Below are 18,874 nucleotides of genomic sequence, written 5' to 3'. Positions count from 1 at the left end.
GATCCATGGTGTGCTGCTGCTGCCGCCGCTGCTGCTGCTGCCACCTCTAGACTAGTGCCGCGGCGATACTTGCGTCCTTGCGCTCTTCCTCGGGCTCCCCGGGGCTCGACCCCCGGGGTCCTCGGCAGGCGTCGGTGAGAAGCCTGCAAAGTGAACTTGAACTCCTGCACTTGCCCTTCCCGACCCCGTATCGCGACTCCGAGGAGGGGAGCAGGAGGGGTGGTCGCGACTCTGCGCCGTGTGTCTCCGGGGGGCCCCGGGGCCGGGGCTCCTCCAGTACCCGGGATGCGCGCGCGAGCCCTCGCCTCCACTTCCTTGTTGCCGCTGTCACGACTGGAGCCGCCTCTCTCCGACAGCGGGGAGCGCGAGTGCGCGGGCAAGCCTCCTAGTCTAGCCCTTGGGCCAGGCGCCTCCGGGAATGTGAGCCGCGCGGCTAGCACGCTCCTCCTGGTAAGTCTGGTTCACGAGGGTCACGCCGCCCTGTCTACCTGCTGGGCGACCTCGAACTAAGTGCCGTCGCTCTCTTAGCTTCGGTTGCCTCTTCGACAAAGTAGGACCAGTGAGCTTTAGTTTCCTCTTCCCTCAGCCCATGCCTTTGAGACATCTGAGACCCAGGGAGGGAACTAAGGTATCCCAGAGTCAAACCTGGCCGATAGTCGAGCCATCAGAAGGTCATCTTACGAGATTCCCAGGATCTGATGGGACAGTGAAAGTGTCTCTAGTTAAAGTGTTTTGCAAATGAGAAAACTAAGGTTTGGAGAGGGTAAAAAGGTTTCTTAAGGCCGTAGGGGTCTGTGCTTCTGCTATTAAACAGTGGAAACAACATTAGTACCCAGGTCTTCTGTAGAGCCCTTGGCTTTAACCTCATTTTATCCTGCCTCTTTTTGCCCTGATGCACTAGGCCTAGCCGCGGAAAACATTCTTCCCAGACAGAACAGGAGAGTAAAACAAAAGCTTAGGGTAGTCTCTTCCTGCTCCAAATGTGGTTGTATTGATGTTGGTTCTTAACTTGTTTTGCCCTGGTTGCTAAAATCTTACATGTCATCCTTTACAGATGTTCTCTTGGAGATACTGATCCTCTCTACAAGGATTTTAAGGGCCAGGAAATCAATTATAAAGGACAAAAAACACAGTCCCCACATAACCTTGCTTTGAACTCCAGCTTCCCTTACCCTTTTGCCTTTTGTTTATCCAACCAAGTTGTGAACTATATTTTTTTCCTGGGTTGCAAGTTTTTGTTTTTGTTTTCTTTGTTTAGAGGTTTTTGGGGGAGAGGGGCAGAAGAGGAATCATTTAGAGATAACATAACTATAAAAGACCTTAGGAATAATATGCTTATAACCTGGGATATATATCTTTAAAATATAGGTGAAATATTATTTGTCTTCATTTTCTAGGGGAGGTTTTTAGCTTTCACATTTGTCAAAAGGATTCTTGACTCCTCAAAGGTAGGAGCTACTAATTTCATCCTCTTTGTCCATAGAAAAAACAACGGAAATTTAGGTTGTGGATTGCCTTTGTTTGAGATAATTAAGTAAGAATTTAGAGTTGGATTCAGGTCCCCTGACTCCATGTATAGACTTCTTTTGCTCATTATAGTTGTAAGATGCCTTATCATTTGTGGAGTGAGGTCTAAATGAGATGCAGATGGGCTTTGTAGTACATACAGTCATGTGTTTCCTACCTCTTTCCAGAATCCCGCAAATTCCTTTTTTCCAGAATTCCAAATTTTCTTCTGATAGATTTTCATTAACAACTATTATTCCTCTCAGGATATTCAAGTGTTTTCTGAGAATCTTGCTTCTTCAAGGATTTAATTGATAAAATTCCAACCTAGAACTTGATCACAAATAAACAATCTCTTCTTGACCTAAGCATTCAGTGTTTTTTAAAACCCAGAGGGGCTTTATCCCTAAGTCACATCCCACTTTTTTTTTTTTTTAACCACTGAACTGAGCTAAGTCACCAGCCCTTTTTATGTTTTATTTTGAGGCAGAGTCTCACTAATTTCTTAGGGCCTCACTAAGTTGCTAAGGCTGGTCTTGAGCTTAGGATTCTCCTGTCTCAGCCTTCTGATTTGCTGGGATTACAGGTGTACGCCACCATGCCTGGCTAGGCATTAAGTTTTTTTGTTTTTTTTTTTTAAACAATCTTGCCATATTACAAGCAATTTTTTTTTTAAGAGGGGGAGAGAGAGAGAGAGAGAACATCTTTTTTGTATGTGGTGATGAGGATCGAACCGGCCGCATGCATGCCAGGTGAGTGCGCTACCACTTGAGCCACATCCCCAGCCCCAGGCATTCAGTTTTTTATCCCTCCTTTTTCCTAGACATAAAAGCTCTCAGTAGATTTTCTGTGTTTTTAAGCCAGCTTCAGAGAGCTAATGTTGATCTATCAGGTTACCATTTAGATCTGTGCTGAATAGTATTTTGCCACTGTACTCGTATCGGCCATATACAGCTATTTTAAATTAATTACAGTTCAATAAAGCAAAATTAGTCTGGTTCTACATCTAAATAACCTTATGTGACTAGTGGATACTATACTAGACAGCATAGAGTAGATCATTTCCATTGGGGTTTATTGGACAGTTCTGGTAGGGAGAGTTGCCAGTAGCAGTGTAGCATTATGTAAAAAGGACTAGGGAGTTGAATTTTTTAATAAAAAATTAAAAAGGAGCCTGGCACACTGGCACATACCTGTAATCCCAGCGACTAGGGAGGCTGAGGCAGGAGGATTTGCTAGTTCAAAGCCAGCTTCAGCACCTTGGCAAGGCACTTAGCAACTCAACCTGTCTCTAAATAAAATACAAAAAGGGCTGAGTGCTAAGAGCCATAGCCAGTAGGAATGATGCATGGCATTTTTGGTTGAAAGGTGATGCCAGCAAGCCATTGAGATGATAATGATTATGTTAAGATGTGCATTCAATTGGATATTAGACCCCTGCTGTCCTCCTCGGCCTGCTACTTTGGAGCTCTTGCCGGGACTCCCGGAGAGTTCCCATTGGTTGGGGAAGTGCGGTAGGAGGGATTTCCAGAGGAGGAATTTCCTGTTGGTGTGTGTCCTGGGAGAAGGCCGCGTGCGTGGCGTTAGTGGGAATTTTGGAAATAGTTTGTTCCTGCTTGAGTGGCTTGTGATTTTGTGCCCAGCCAGACTGCGGCACTGAGGATGTGACCCAGTGGTTAAGCACCTCTGGGTTCAATATCCAGTACCAAAAAAATAAGATAAAATAAAAAGGTCTGGTGGCCTTAGGCAAGTTGTTAAGCATCTTAGTTACAAATAATAGTCTTTAATAATGAGTGCTTTCATTTGTATAATACTTATCTGTTCTCAAATAATAGTTATGTCTGTTAGTTCTTTTGAGACTTATCACTGTAAATCTGTGGGGAGGTGAGACATCTCTTTTTATACATGAGAGAACTGAACCTAAATCAGTTAAAAATCACACAAACAGTTGAAATCACACAAGCTGACAGAGTGTAAAGAAATCTTTTGTACATAGGTCCTTATTGCTGTTTGAATTACTTCAATGAATTGAAGCTGTTTAAGTTGATGAATAACCCCTTAAGGGAGAGGGTGAGAACTTCTGACTCCTGGCCAGGTTGTCTTTTTACCTGTTTCCATGTGGAATTCTTATAACGTGGGGCTAAAAAGTCTTTGAGTTGAAGAATTGCAGTGTTCCATGAGTGAATATGAGTATGTCAAAGGAATCACCTAAGATATTTGTGAAGTATACAAGTTTATATACCTTCTAGAGATTCTGATTCAGAAGAAGTAGAGCCTTGATATTTGTATATTTAACAAGTACCCATGTTTCTTAGTATCTGCTGAGTTTGGGAAATGACTAAGCCTTTAGACCATGATAGAAGTAAGGTATTATTGCATCTGGAGGCAGTTGCTCCTTTTAGGATAGACTTTTAAAATTTTGTGTTTGATTTTCCTTGCCTATAGCCATGGATGCATCATATGATGGTACTGAGGTAACTGTCGTGATGGAGGAAATTGAGGAAGCCTACTGTTATACCTCCTCTGGGCCACCTAAGAAGAAGAAAAAGTATAAAATACATGGAGAAAAGGCCAAGAAACCCAGGTTAGCCAACATGTTTTGGTTGCTGCTGAAATTTATAAACCTACTGCTTTGAGAGCCATGTTGAAGAATACTTTAAAATTCTTTTAAGAGTACAGTTGTTGAAGTCTTTGAATGGGCTTTGGGATGTGGGGAGAGGAAGATGGAAAGTGGAAAGTGGCTGGATACATGCCAACATTTGCTGTTCCTGGCCAGACTTTGCTTATGTTTTCAGGCTGTCATTAAAAAAAAAAAAAAAAAAAAATTTGCACCAGACAGATGGTAGAAGCTATGTACAAAAAGAGCTACATTATTTTTTATTATACCATTGTTTAAATATTAAAACAAGTCATTAATAAAATTATAGAATTATAAATAGTACCAGTGACATCTATAGAGAATATCCAGATTGTAGCTCTAATATCCCTCTTAAATGTGAACACTGCATACATCTTGCTGAGGCTTTCTTAGCCTTCAGGAGGTATTTTTGTTCAGTTAAATGACCAGAGGCCGTGTAAAGGAGTAAAAAGTTTGTGTGATAACCAGCCTGGGCAATCAGCCCCCTGATAGCCTTTCCCTGAGTGGTGCAACAGGACACCTGTGTCTTTCTTTGGCTACATTTGATTTTAAGCCAGTTGGTCCTGCAGGAAAAAGTGGTCCATGGAAAAGTACATCGCCTTTCTTCCAGGTTTCTGAAGGGAGAATAACCACTGACTTGTCTTTACTATTCATTTTGTCCCACCTCTCAAATACCATCTGGGTGTGTTATAAGTGTTTTTTTTTTTTTTTTTTTTTTTTGCTTGATTTTCAGTCTTATTAAGTGCTTTGAATGGAGATGCTGGGTTTTTATATTAATCTCTTAATTATGCAGCCTCTAATGTTGTGGTACACATGGGTTTAATAAGGGAAGGTCTGAAGAAGTGGTTGCTTCCTCAGGTCTGCTTACCTTCTGTACTACTATGACATCTACCTGAAAGTGCAACAAGAGCTCCCCCACCTCCCACAGTCTGAAATCAATAAGAAGATTAGTGAGAGTTGGAGACTTCTCAGCGTGGCCGAGAGGAGTTACTACTTGGAGAAAGCCAAACTAGAGAAAGAAGGTTTGGATCCTGTAAGTAATTTTTTTCCAGCTAATTTCTCCATTGGTTCAAATGAGAAAGCCTTGGGGAGACTAACCACCTTGTTTTCTTGTTTCCTTTTCTTTGCTTGGGAAAATTTTTATCATTTTATCTTTCTTGAATCTCATATTGTTTCCATTTTGATGATTCTCTGTACTGTCTTTTCCTCTTTGGTTATGACAGTACTAAAGCTGACATTTTCTGGAGTGAGCCTTAGGCTCCTTTTCTGAATTTTAGTAGAACTTGGAGCCCTTATCTCTTGGGTAGTTAGTGGTATTTTTCCTTTAATAAAATAGCTTACAAAGGCATTTCTCTTATATGTTTTCATATTGCAAATTGATTATGGTATAATTAATTTTACTGACTATTATCAACTATAATCAAGAATTAAGCATGGTTAGAGGTAAGATGCCATTGCTTGTGTAGCATGGGGTTCTTTTGTTACTACTGGTGATTATGAAATATACTAGAAGCAAAACTGCAAGATTAAAGCCAAAGATGATGGAGGAAACTGAAGCTTTGAATGCCTGGATTAAAGAACTATCATGAAAGCATTTTGGTTTATATTTGTCAACCATTTTGTTATTTCTCCTTCACAGTGTGACCAAATACATTGGCAGCGATTTAAACAGCAGTTTGGTTTTTTTTTTTTAATTGAAGTTCCTGCAGGAAAAATAACCTTTCTCTTACAAGCTGAAATCTTTATACTTGAGCTCCAATTAAACAATTGTCTCTATCTTCTTTTTTGATGATATAAAGCAGAGGTTTCTTTTGAAGTCAACAAGTATGTAACAGAACAGGTTATATTAAGTTCATCTGCCACTGCCATTTAGATTTTGTTCTTATTTACTTGACAACTTATAGTCTTAAAGATACTACTTTCTACCTCTTTTAGATTTGTTTATAAGGTGTGAGTCTGGGAAATAATCCCTGGGGGTGGGGGTGGGGGTGGGAGGTAGAATCTAAGAAAAGAAAACCTATTCCTTTGGCTTCCCTATTATATAATTCGCAATCTAAGAGCTGGGAGTGTAGCTCAGTGGCAGACAATGTGCTTAGCATATGTGAGACCATGGGTTCAGCCACCAGCATCCCCCCAACCAATGCAATATTTTTGTCCATGATGAAGAAAATTTCATGTAATCCTGGAATGATTTGGTTTTACTAGACACTGAGGATGTAGATCCTTATAAAGACTGAAAATTGTGAGTCATCGGTCATGATTCTTCCTTATCCATATGCATATTTAAATTTATCCTATCTTCACCACTACCACCAAGATCATGAATGGCTTAGCTCTGATACTGAGTGACCCTAGAAGAATTATTTAACTTTTGAGTCTTGGTTTACTCATCTGCAAATAGATCTAGTACCTACTCATATAATGTTTAAAAAGAGAATAAAATCACCTACCTAAATCCTTGCACATTCTGACTTTGTCAATAATTGTCACCCTTGAGTAGATTAAATGTCCAATAAACATATAAGTAAAGGTGTTGTTTATTGAGCAACTAAAATGTGCCAAGGCTGGGTGAAACTTTAGGTGCTGTTCATCTTCTCATATTGCCTGGTGTGAGGCTGAGAATCTCCCTGCCTGAATGTAGTAGCTTGTCAGAGTCTTTGTGGCAGGATGCCTCCTCAGCATCCCTTTTGGTCTCCTGCCAAGGGCAGGTCCAGTGTTCCAGTGTTATTCCTTCCAGCCTGTAAAATTAATGTCATCCAGACCATTTTGTTTTCTCTATGCTTGAATTTAAGTGTATTTGCCACCATTTAATCTTGTTCTTTTAATCAGCCAGCTTCAGAGGCTGACTAGAGAATGTTTCCTCATCACCTTCTCCTAAAGGCTCCATAAAGGATTGAGTCTGTCTTCTTTCATGTTTCATCTGAATGTTTCTTTTATTTCTTAGTGTTTCCTCTGTGCTTTAAGTAGTCTTATTAACTTTTTGTTTTTGATTCAAGGATTCATTTGTAATTGGTTTTAGTGTTTCTTCTAAAATATGCTTCTGAAATTATTTTTTTGTTGTTGTTGTTGCATTTAGTTTTAGTTCTCCCTATTTACTTTGAACTCCTACTTCCTTATTAGATGACTTTCAGTTTAAGTTGAAAAAAATGAAACAAAATGCCCCTTTTTTGGTGCCAGTTAACCATACAGGGTTATGTTTTTAGTCCCAGGTCTTCTTGATCTTGAGGAGACTTTGCCTTGAGTCAGGTCTTTACTACTTAATAAATTTGTGTTTTGGAAGTTTAATCTTCTTCAGCCTGAATTTCCTCCTGTGTTAAATGCAATTAGTAATACTATCACCTAACTTGATAGTATTGTTTTTAAGGAGAAATTAGAGAATAGGTTTGAAAACATTTTCTAACTTTAATGTATTAGATCACTTTTTTTTTTCTCTTTAATATATTCAGGACACTTCATGGAGCCCCTGCTATGTATATTTTTTCTCACAGTGCTTTCTCAACTTTTGACCTCTTAATCCTTTTTTTGTAAATCTGGGAGAACCAGTGAGGTCAGAAAACCTGACTTGCTGTGTTGAGTTCCATCTTGACCTATTGGGTTGTTTTTTTATGCTTTTAGGGTTTTTATTAAGCATGATACATTCTGGTAAAGCTTATAGACTACTTTATATACTTAGGAATCCTGAAGTATCAAAGCTCAAAAGGAACTCATATTGCCAGATTGCACTCCCTCATTGTATAGATGGGGAAACTGAGACCTCAAAAGAAGAAAGTATTTTCTCAAGACCATGCTAGGCCAGTAGTACAAGCTCATAGTTTTAGATGCCTACATTTTCTATGTGAGTCACCAAGAAGTAAGATTGATTCAAGTGAAGATGACATTACTGTTGACAGAGGCTGACCCTAACTAATTTAAATCAAGAGAGTAGAGTCTTTTTTGGTCCTTTTGCAGAAAAAAATGAGCTAATAAATATGTATCTATTTACTTTATCATTGTCTTTGCTTATCCCTCTTTCCCTGGCTTTCTCATCTTCAGAACTCTAAACTGTCTGCACTGACTGCTGTGGTTCCGGACATTCCAGGTTTCCGCAAGATCCTCCCCCGCTCAGATTACATCATTATCCCCAAGAGCAGCCTACAGGAGGACCGGAGCTGCCCTCAGTTAGAGCTGTGTGTAGCTCAGAACCAGATCTCCCCTAAAGGACCTCCTCTTGTGTCCAGCACTACCCCAGAGACAGTGTCCAGCCATGCTGGCATGGCAGAGCAATGCCTGGCTGTGGAGGCCTTGGCTGAGGAGGTGGGAACCCTTGCTCATCCAGGTGCTGTACAAGAGATTGCCACCTCAGAGATGCTCGGCCAGGATGTGCTTTTGGAGGAGGCTTCCTTGGAGGTAGGAGAGAGCCACCAGCCTTATCAGACAAGCCTGGTAATTGAAGAGACCTTAGTGAATGGTTCATCAGACCTCCCCACTGGAAGCCTGGCTGTGTCCCACCCCCAGGTTGGGGAGAGTGTATCAGTGGTGACAGTCATGAGGGTAAGTGGCTTTGGTACTCATGTTTTTCTTTATCTAGGAGTTAATAAAAAGGCAGCCAGCGCCATGCAGTGTGATTTTGGAGCAGTGATATGGTAAGAGTTCTTATATGGAACTTCTGGTGGGACTAGTTCTCTTGAGTATTTCTGACCTCTGTGCTTGCTCCAAAGTTCTCAGTTTCTCAGGCACTCCTATTAATAATTCTGGCCCAGCTTAATGAGAATTTTCTTCACATAATATGGCACATGAGATTCATTAGCAGGAAAGCTGGAAATTGTCAAAACCAGGACAAAACTGTTAGGCTATTAATACCAGTCAGGATTTTGTATTCTTAATGACTATTTCAACAAACAGTGGCACCTTGATCTGTATATGAGAATTATTAAAATTTATTCCTGGGTACAGATGGGGTAGGAAGAAAGACACTTTCTTCAAGGCCAGGTTGATGGGATTAAGTAACTTAGCCTAAGACCTATGTTCATTTGAAGGAAAAGTAGCAGTTTCATTGATTGTTTAGCTGGTTCCCAAAAGTGGGGGGATTGGCTACCATGCCCCAGTGTATGGCTTCTGCTCTTTTCCCTGGATAGGATAGCATTCTCAGACAGGTGGGAATCCTAGTAAGTCTAAGAAGGCTTAGTGGTAGAACACTTACCTAGCACGTACAGGACCCTCAGTTCAATCCCCAGTACTGGAAAGATAATATTGACAGGGTTAGAAGAATTGGATTCTCTCACTGCTTATGTGATCTTAGGAGTCCCAAGACTCTTGGAACCTCCGTTTTTCTCATACGTAAAACTAGGATAGCAAATATTTTGTGGTAGTAGTTTTCTCTTTCTTTCCTCCTAATTAAACTTGTCTTCATTTTGAGGTGACTATATATTTGTTTCTACATGTGTACATTGATAAGCACACTGTTTATGAGTATTGGATTTATAGTCTTCAAGTGTTATGAGTGGTCCTGGGTGTTCTGCACTGTACTTCAATGAAACTGTCCTTCTCTCCATTACCTGCAGGACTCCTGTGAGAGTAGCTCCTCTGCACCAGCCACACAGTACATCATGTTGCCTCTGCCTGCCTACTCAGTTGTGGAGAACCCCACCTCCATCAAACTGGTCAGTATGTGGAGAGGTGATAGCATTTAGGGTTCTTCTTTTCTAAAGCAGTTTTTCTCTTTTGAGGGGGACGATGGGTACCAGGGATTGAACTCAGGGGCACTTGACCACTGAGCCACATTCCCAGCCCTATTTTGTATTATTTAGAGATAGGGTCTTACTGAGTTGCTTTACACCTCACTTTTGCTGAGGCTGATTTTGAACTCCCGATCCTCCTGCCTCAGCCTCCTGGGATTATAGGCATGCACCACCATGCCCGGCCTAAATTAGTTTTTCCTAAAAAGGCTCTGACCCTTTGACTGGGGAATGAAATTGACCAAATGATGTTGTATGCATATACGAATATATAACAGTGCTATATGTTATATATAATTATAACACACTTAAAAAAAAAAAGGGAGAGAGAGAGAGACACTTAGACTGCTAGACAGTTGGGACTGGCAGAGGTCTCAGGGATTATCCAGGCCATGTGTTCTTAAATGGGAGTTTTATAGAACTCCACTGGATCCATGAATTCCCTCAAGTTATATACAAACTGCTGGAGAGCATTTTCCTGGGATAGGTTCCATGGCTATCAAATTTTCAGAATCATGCATGCTCTCAAAAAAGGAGCCACTGATATAATTAAATATTGTTATTGTATAGATTAGGGAACAGACCCAGAGAAGAGAAAGGCCCCTAGACTACAAGAGAGCCAGAACCAGGATTCTAGTTTTTCTGATTCTCAGTTGATATTTATTTCATCACACACTATAGCATCTGGGCTGAGATTTATCCCTAAATATTTTCATGTTTTCGATGCTATCATATTAATATTTAAAAAAAAATTATCAATATCTGGTTGTTCCCTGCTAGTATTTAGTAATACAATTGATTTTTTTTTCTTACCTTATTACATTGTCTAGGTCCTCTAGTACAATGTTAAATAAAAGTCCTAAGGGCAGATAAGATCTTAGGGGAAATATTCAGTCTTTCACTATTAAGTATGATATTAGCTATAGGTTTTTCATAGATCCTGTTTATCAAGTTTAGGATGTTTCCTTCTATTTCTGATTTGCTAGGAGGGTTTTGTTGTTCTTATTTTTTGTTTGTTTTCTGCATTACTGGGATTGAACCTAGGGGGCCTCTACCCTTGAACTACATCACCAGCCTTTTTTATTTTGCAGTGTGGTCTCGTAAAGTTGCTGAAACCACAAATTTACTGGCCTCAAACTTGTAGTTATTTATTCTGCCTTATCCTCCCAAATTGCTGGGATTATAGATGTGTACCACCTCACCCAGCTTTCTAGGAGTTTTTATTAGGAACTAATATTGGATTTTTGTCAAATGCTTTTTCTGTGTCTATTGAGATGATTGTGTGGATTTTCTTTTTCTAGTTGGTTAATGTGATAAACTTCATTGTTTTTCCATATGTTAAACCAACACAGCATTCCTGGGATAAACCCTACTTGGCAGTAATCTATTATTATTTTTATATATTGTCAGATTTGATCTACTAAAATTTTGTTCAGAATTTTTCTATCTGTATTCTTGAGGGATGTTGATCTCTAATGTGTGTAGTGTGGTTTTTGTATAATGGTTTTGTGTGCTTGCTTCATAAAATGAGTTGAAAACTATTTTCTCCTCTTCTGTTTTCTGGGTAGTTATAAGTGGAATTGCTGGGTCACATGGTAATTCTGTGATGTTGTGTTCATATTATTTCTTACAGTGTTTGGTAGAATTACCAGTGAAGTTGTAAAGTCATCTAGGCCTGGAGTTTTCTTGCTGAGAGGTTTTTAACTGCAAGTCCAACTTTTTAAAATATACATGGGGCTATTTTTTTTAAGAGACAATCTTGCTTTATTCCCCTGGCTGGCCTTGAATTTATGATCCTCCTGCCTCAGCCTCTAGAGTAGCTGGGACTACTGTTGCATATCTCGTGCCCAGCTATATAGGGCTGTTTGGAGTACCTATTTTTGAGTGAGCTCTTTGTATATTGTCTTGTCAGGGAATTTGTTATTTCATTTAGGTTGTCAATTGTATTGACATAAAGTTCCTAATAAACATTCCCTTATTACCCTTTAAAGAAATTGTGGTAAGATATGTATAATAATATAAAATTGACTATTTTAAACTTTTTTTTTTTCTTTTGATACTGGGGATTGAACCCAGGGGTTCTACTACCAAGGAACATCCTCATCCTTTTCTATTTTTTTAAATTTTGAGACAGGGTCTTGCTAAATTTCCCAGGCTGGGCTTGAACTTGTGGTCCTTTTTCCTTAGCATCCTAAGTAACTAGGATTATGTGCATGTGCCACGATACCCAGTCATTTTAACCATTTTTGAGTATACAGTTCAGTGTCATTTAGTACATTCATAGTATTATAGAGTCATTACCAATATCCACTTCTAGCACCTTTTCTTTGTTCCCAGTTGAAACTCTATATCCATTAAATAGTAACTTTCCATTCCCACCTCTCTTCTACTTTTTATCTATGAATTTACACGTTCTAAGTGCCTGTTATAGGTGAAATTATACAAATATTGTATAATACTTTTTCACTTAATGTAATGTTTTCAGGGTTCATTTATCTCAGACCTTGTATTAGAATGTTATGTCTAAATATTCCATTGTGTGTATATACCATATTTTGTTTATCCATTCATCTTTTTTGTTGTTATTTTTTAAAATATTTTTTATTTTTTTCATTTATTATCCATTCATCTTTTCATGGACATTTGGATTGTTTCTGTATTTTGTCTAGTTGTAAAAATTGCTGCTATGAACTTTGGTGTGCAAGTATTATTTTGAGTCTCTGTATCCTATTCTTTTGGGTACATAGTTATGAGTGGAGTTGCTAGGTCACATGGTAATTCTGTGCTTAAATTTTTGAGGAATTTTTATCCTTTCCAATCTGTAGAATCTGTAGTGATTTCATGTCTCTCATTCCTGTTTCTGACAATTTGGGTCTTCCATATTTTTTTTTTTTCCTGATAAGCATAGCTATAAGTTTATAAATTTTATTGATCTCCAAGAAACAGCTTTTGGTATTGTTTTCTCTGTTTTTGTTTCTATTTCACTTATTGTTCACTCTTTTTTTTTCTAGTGTCTTAAGGTGGAAGCTGATGTCATTGATTTGAGACCTTTCTTTTTTAATATAGGTGCTTAGTGTTATAAATTTCCCTTTAAGCACTACTTTACTGGCATCCCACAAATTCTGATAGTATATTTTTATTTTCACTTGGTTTAAAATCCTTTTTTGGATTTATTTATTTGACTCATAAGTTACATAGAAGTGTGTTACCTTTTTTGGAATATTTAGTGATTTTCCATATATTTTTCTGTTACTGATTTATAATTTAATTTCATTGTAGTCAGAACTTTATGGTTTATAAAATCTGAGTCCTTTTAAATTTAGTTAGTTTTATTTTATCGCTCAGAATATGGTCTATCTTGATAAATATCCTGTGTGCATTTTAAGAGAATGTATATTCTGCTGTTGAATGGAGTGTTGTATACATGTCAGATTAGGTCAGGTTGATTGATAATGTACTTTAACTCTTTTATATCCTTACTGTCTATTTTTTCTATCAGTTATTTATGAAAAAAATTGCAGATTTGTCTCTTCTTACAATTCTATTTTTCTGTCTATATTTGGACTCTTCCTAAGTACATAAACATATAAGATTGTTATGTCCTCTTGATAAATTGACCCCTTCATTATTATGAAAAGATCTTTATCTCTAGTAATTTTAGCTTTGTAATTGACTTTGTCTGTGTCGGACCTGGTTTTTAAATTATAATTATTACATTAAGATCTATCTTTTTCTGTCGTTTTAACCTTTCACAAATTATATCTTGGTATTTAAAGTGTTTTCTTTTTCTTTTTTTTTTTTTTTTTGCAGTGTTTAGGATTAAACCCAATGCCTCCTGCATGGTAAGCAAGTGCTATACCATGGGCTACAACCCCATCTCACAATCTATCTTAATTGGAGAGTTTAAGGCATTTTTATTTAATATAATTATTAAAATGGTTAAGTTTAGATCTCTTATCTTACTATTTGTTCCATCCATTTTTTTCTGCTTTCTTTTGATTTAATTGTATTTTTATGAATTCATTTTTTCCATTTTAATGGCTTATACACTATTAAGTTTATTTTGGTTCTGTTTGTGAGTTTCTTTAGTGTTAATATATTATCTTTAACTCCTGTTGCAGATAAATGATACATACTTTAATTTTTTTTTTTTTTTTTGGTTGTTGTTTTGAGACTCCTGGGCTCTTGGGCTGAAGCATTCTTCCTTCCTGAACCTCCTAAGTGTCATGGGCTATAGGCATGTGCCACCATACCCAAATAAATAGTATGTTCTTAGATGAAAAAGTTTCAGGATATTAAAACAGGAATAGCTGCTGCAACTTGAAGAAACTGCTTATTTTTTCTTAGTCCCGTGCTCCTGGAAATGACTATCATGTTCTAAAAAGTGTCTGCCAAACTCTTCTAGAACAGTATTTTTTTTGACAGTACTTGGGCCTGAAAATCAGCCTTGAACACTAGCATCTTTTCTTTTTTGCAGTACTGGGGATTGCATCCATGCCCACTATACCACTGAACTATATCCCTAGTCCCCCACCCGCTTTTCTTTTTTTAAAAAAAAATTTGGAATAGTCTTGATAAGATGTTGAGGCTGACCTAGAACTTGGATCCTCTTGCCTCAGCCTCCCAAGTGTCTGAGATTACAGGTGTGATCTATATTCACACCGCTCTGAAGTCAGTTCTGTTTAAGAGTATTTCCAAGTTCATGGTAATTTTTTTTCCCCTCTTCTTTTTCCTTTTCTCTTTTTATTTTTAATATTTTAATTTTTTTCATAGCTTTATTAAGGTAAAATTGAAGTAAAATAAAATGTACATATTTGAAGTATGCAGTTTGATCAGTTTTGACATGTATGTAACCAATACAATCAATAGAAAAAGGATTTCCATTACTTTTTTCAAATTTGAAATCATACAGACATTGTTTTCTGCATGATTTATTACATTAGAAATCAATCACCTTAAAATAAATAGAACCCCATCCCCACATCTCAACTACTTCAAAATTAAAAAGCACACTTTTAAACCAGCAAAGGGAGGAACTACACTCGAAGAATAGTCAATCAAAGGAGAAACCAATTCAAAGTAAAAACCAGAAACAAATCAAAATGATATCTCACATGTCAAAGAAGAAAGCACAAAAAAGAAGTAAATAAAAAGTACTTTGAACTAAGAAATAATTTATTAAAATATTCCAAATCTCTGGGATGAAACAGTACTCAGATGAACACTTATAAACTTGAAGTACTACTATCAGAAAGAAGCTAGATTAACAGTCAAATTATTTTCATATTAGGTAGTAGGAAGGAAAAAATAACGAGTGGGAACAGAAATATATGAAATAGAAAAATAATACAGCTAAAAGTTGATAAAAAAAATCTAACAAGTGTAATAAAAAAAAAGTAAGAACACAAAAATTAATGAAAGGGGAGCTATCAAAACAACTCTATAGATGCTAAAAATATATTAAAGTAATATTACAGTTATATGCCAACATATGTGATAAGCTTACATTACATGGGGGAGGAGAGCTGGGTGGGTTTCCATGATCAGTTGTCCCCTGTGTAAGCCTTCTATGTTAGAGAAGGATCTGTGTGTTGCTGAGAAGAAAGTGTATTCTGTCATTGATGGATGAAATATCCCATATATGTCTGTTAAGTATAAGTTACCAATTGTGTTTTTTAGTTTTATAGCTTTGTTTAGTTTTTGTGTGGAAGATCTATCCAGTGGTGAGAGAGGTACATTAAAGTCACCTGGTATTGAAATTGAGAAGGATTTGTTTGATGTATGTATATGCTCCATTGTTTGGGGCATGAATATAATTGTTATGTCTTATTGATGTATAGTTCCCTAAAGCAGTTTGAAATGGCTTCCTTTGTCCTTTCTGATTAACTTTGGCTTGAAGTCTACTTTAATATCAGGATAGAAACAAACCCCTGATTGTTTACAAGATCCATGTGATTGATATATGTTGTTTCCCATCCTTTTACCTTCAGTTTGAGGATGTCTTTGCCTATGAAGTGAGTCTCTTAAAGGCACCATATTGTTGGGTTTTGTTTTTTAGTCCAGTCTGCTAGTCTGTTTTTTGATTGATTGTAGGCCATTGGCATTCAGTGTTATTTTTTTTTAATTTTTAATTATAGATGGACACAATACCTTTATTTTACTTATTTATTTTTATGTGGTGCTGAGGATCGAACCCAGTGCCCTCACCCATGTGAGGCAAGCACTCTACCACTGAGCTACAACCCCAGCCCCTTGATGCTGTTATTGAGAAATGGTTTTTATTCCCTGTCATTTTAATTTGTTTCTGGTTTTTACTTTGAATTGGTTTCTCCTTTGATTGACTATTCTTCGAATGTAGTTCCTCCGTTTGCTGGTTTTCACTTTTATTTTTCATTTTTTCTTTATGAAATTTTTATTGAGAATGTTTTGTAGTACAAGTTTTCTAGTTGTGGAAGTTTTTTTTTTTTTTTTAATTTCATTGTCACTTCTGTTTAATTTTGCTGGGTATAGCATTCTTGTCTGGCATCCAGTTTCTTTCAGAGCTTAGTATATATTATTCCAAGACCTCCTAGCTTTGAGGATCTAAGTTGAAAAATCAGCCGAGATCTGTATTGATTTCCCTCTAAATGTAATTTGTTGTTTTTTCTCTCAGCCTTTAAAATTCTATTCTTATTCTGGATGCCTAATATACTTATTCTGTATGTTAGGCATTTTCACAATAATGTGCCTAAGTGGGTCTATTCTAATTTTGTATATTTGGGGTCCTATTGTTACCTCTGTTGACCTTGCTTCCCCAGTGTTGAAGAATAACACCAGAGAAGCATGCAGAGGCAAGGTCAGAGTAGAAATTAGAAGTTTATTAAAGGACAACAGGAAAGACTTCTCCTGGAGGAAGAAGGGGACTAAAGAGGTGGAATCCATGGAAGTGCGGTTGTTTCCCCTTTTTATAGTTCTTTCAGTGATGAAATGTAGGTTGGAAGGCCCAAGGGGTGGGACACAGGTGGGCCAAAGAAGTAATCTGGGCAGGAAGGACTTCATTAACACTTCTTTGGGATGGGCTATCTTCAAATCTGCTGGGGCTGTTCATTAACATTTCTTTGGGATGGACTTTGGGCCTAGAGCTTTTCTTGGGACTTCATTAACATTTCAAGAGTTGCTCAACTTTTCCGCAAATTCATTCTCAACATGGCCTCCATTTTAGATTTCATTCGATATTAGACCGGATTTACCTAACTACACTGACTGCCTAATTTTAAATCTGGCTTCACTATAAGCCTCCTGTATCTGATTTTTCATTTCATTCTTTAGGTCTGGGAAATTTTCTTACATTGTTTCATTGAAAAGATTGTGCATTCTGTTGGTTTGTATCTGCGTGCCTTCATCTATCCTAATAAATCTTAAATTTGGTCTTTGGAGGTTATCCCATATTTCTTGCAAATTCTGTTCATGGTCTCCTAACATCTTTTCTTCATGGTCAAGTTTATTTTCAAGATTATATAATTTGTCTTCATTGCCTGAAACTCTTATCTTCTGAGTGCTCTGGTCTGTTGGTGATGTTTTCAGTTGAATTTTTAATTTAGTTTATTGATTTCTTCATTTTGAGAATTTCTGCTTGATTTTTTTTCAGAATCTCTTACCTCTTTATTGAAGTTATCTTTCACTTCCTGTATTTTCTATCTGATTTTACTCCTTATGTCATCCTTTACATCGCAGATCAATTTGACTATGTACATTCTAAATGCCTTCTGACAATTCTTCTACTGTGGTATTGTGGGATTCTGTCATTGAAGTATCTTGGTTTGTTTGGGGTGATTTGTTCCTTTGCTTTTTCATGTTATTTGTGTGTCTACCCATCTAGCAGTCCAAACTAGCAGTCTGAGGGAGTAGAGTTTCTACCCTGTGGACTTGTAGTGTTCCTGAAGGTTTCCAGTACCTCATTCTTTTATGGGGAGACAAAAATAACAAAAAATGCGAAACCAAATAGTTCTTGCTGTGACATCTACAATGTTAATTGTAATAATAAACAGAAATGATATGATCAGTTATTGCCCACAGTAAAAACAGTTAATTTGGAAAAGCATGTACAATTTTGAATGGTGGAATGGGAGAGAACAGAAGTGATAAGGATGTGATGATTATGAGGGAGGATGAGAGAAGATATTAAAAAATGAAGAGTGAAAGAACAATAGAGATTGGCTGTTGGTAGAAAAAAAGAAAAAGAGAATTAAGGGAAACAGATAAAGGAAAGGAAAAACATACATATATGGTAAACTTTTTAAAAAATGAATAAAATAATACAAAACAAAATGAAATATACTGATCAGATATCCTAGTCCTCAGAATATTGATCAATGAAAAATAACTGGCTTCAAAAATGGTAGAAATGAGGAAAAAAACAAATATGAATATGGAAAAATGTCCGTGAACCATTAAAGTCACAAACAGAGAAAAGGAAAAAAACAAACAAACAAAAAAAACCAAAGATCTAGATGAAAAGTTAAAGAATTGTGTTCATTGGAGTTCAGGCCAAACTTGGGTTTGCCAGAAATCTGCTCTCTTAGCTACCAGCTCCCAACACCATGGCTGCAGAATGGTTCCTTCCTCTCTCCTCTGCATGCAGCCTTGAGGGATGGTGGCTTCTTTCCTGAACAAGGATATTATTCAGCACGCCTTTCAGTTTAGTTGGTGTGTTTTTGATCCATAGACTCTCCATACCCAGACACACTCAGACCTCCTAAAAATACAGTTTCCTTTAATTCCCTTGTCCCTCCACTTTGCTTGTGGAGGGATTGCTCTAGCTGGTGACTCCAGCTGTGGCAGCAGCTGTGGTGTTAGAGATTTCTTATTTTATTATATCCAACCTCAGTCCCCAGTCTGCTTTGAATGTCCAGTATTAAATTCCAGTAAAGTTCCCTCCACCCTTTTTTTTTTTACCCACTTTCTGAGAAGCTGCCTGTCTGCTTTCTTGTTTCACACCACAGAGCAGCCAGAAAAGTAACCTCCTCTATTCTGCCAT

The 18,874-nt window shown here is 37.5% G+C and overlaps 1 protein-coding gene across 4 annotated transcripts in view; it reads left to right on the top strand.

The window, feature by feature from the left end:
- The first annotated feature begins 16 nt into the window (after positions 1 to 16).
- Hmgxb3 (HMG-box containing 3) overlaps positions 17 to 18,874 on the top strand; it is a 53,896-nt gene continuing 35,038 nt past the window's right edge. The window contains exons 1-6 of one of the 4 annotated variants that reach the window (XM_046460472.2): positions 17 to 450; positions 2,184 to 2,258; positions 3,952 to 4,090; positions 5,003 to 5,177; positions 8,177 to 8,674; positions 9,685 to 9,783. In XM_046460472.2, the coding sequence (XP_046316428.1) occupies positions 2,228 to 2,258; positions 3,952 to 4,090; positions 5,003 to 5,177; positions 8,177 to 8,674; positions 9,685 to 9,783 (942 nt within the window). In that variant the 5' untranslated portion in view covers positions 17 to 450; positions 2,184 to 2,227. Of the gene's footprint in view, positions 451 to 1,397; positions 1,449 to 2,183; positions 2,259 to 3,951; positions 4,091 to 5,002; positions 5,178 to 8,176; positions 8,675 to 9,684; positions 9,784 to 18,874 lie in introns of all 4 variants that reach the window. The other 3 variants (XM_046460469.2, XM_046460471.2, XM_046460470.2) reach the window with 3 other exon arrangements.

This window comes from Marmota monax, unplaced genomic scaffold (genome assembly GCF_021218885.2).
Source record: "Marmota monax isolate L192 unplaced genomic scaffold, Marmota_monax_Labrador192_F-V1.1 WCK01_AAM20220418_F8-fsc00006, whole genome shotgun sequence".
NCBI classification, from domain to species: Eukaryota; Metazoa; Chordata; class Mammalia; order Rodentia; family Sciuridae; genus Marmota; species Marmota monax.
This window is presented reverse-complemented; position numbering and strand designations above follow the sequence as displayed.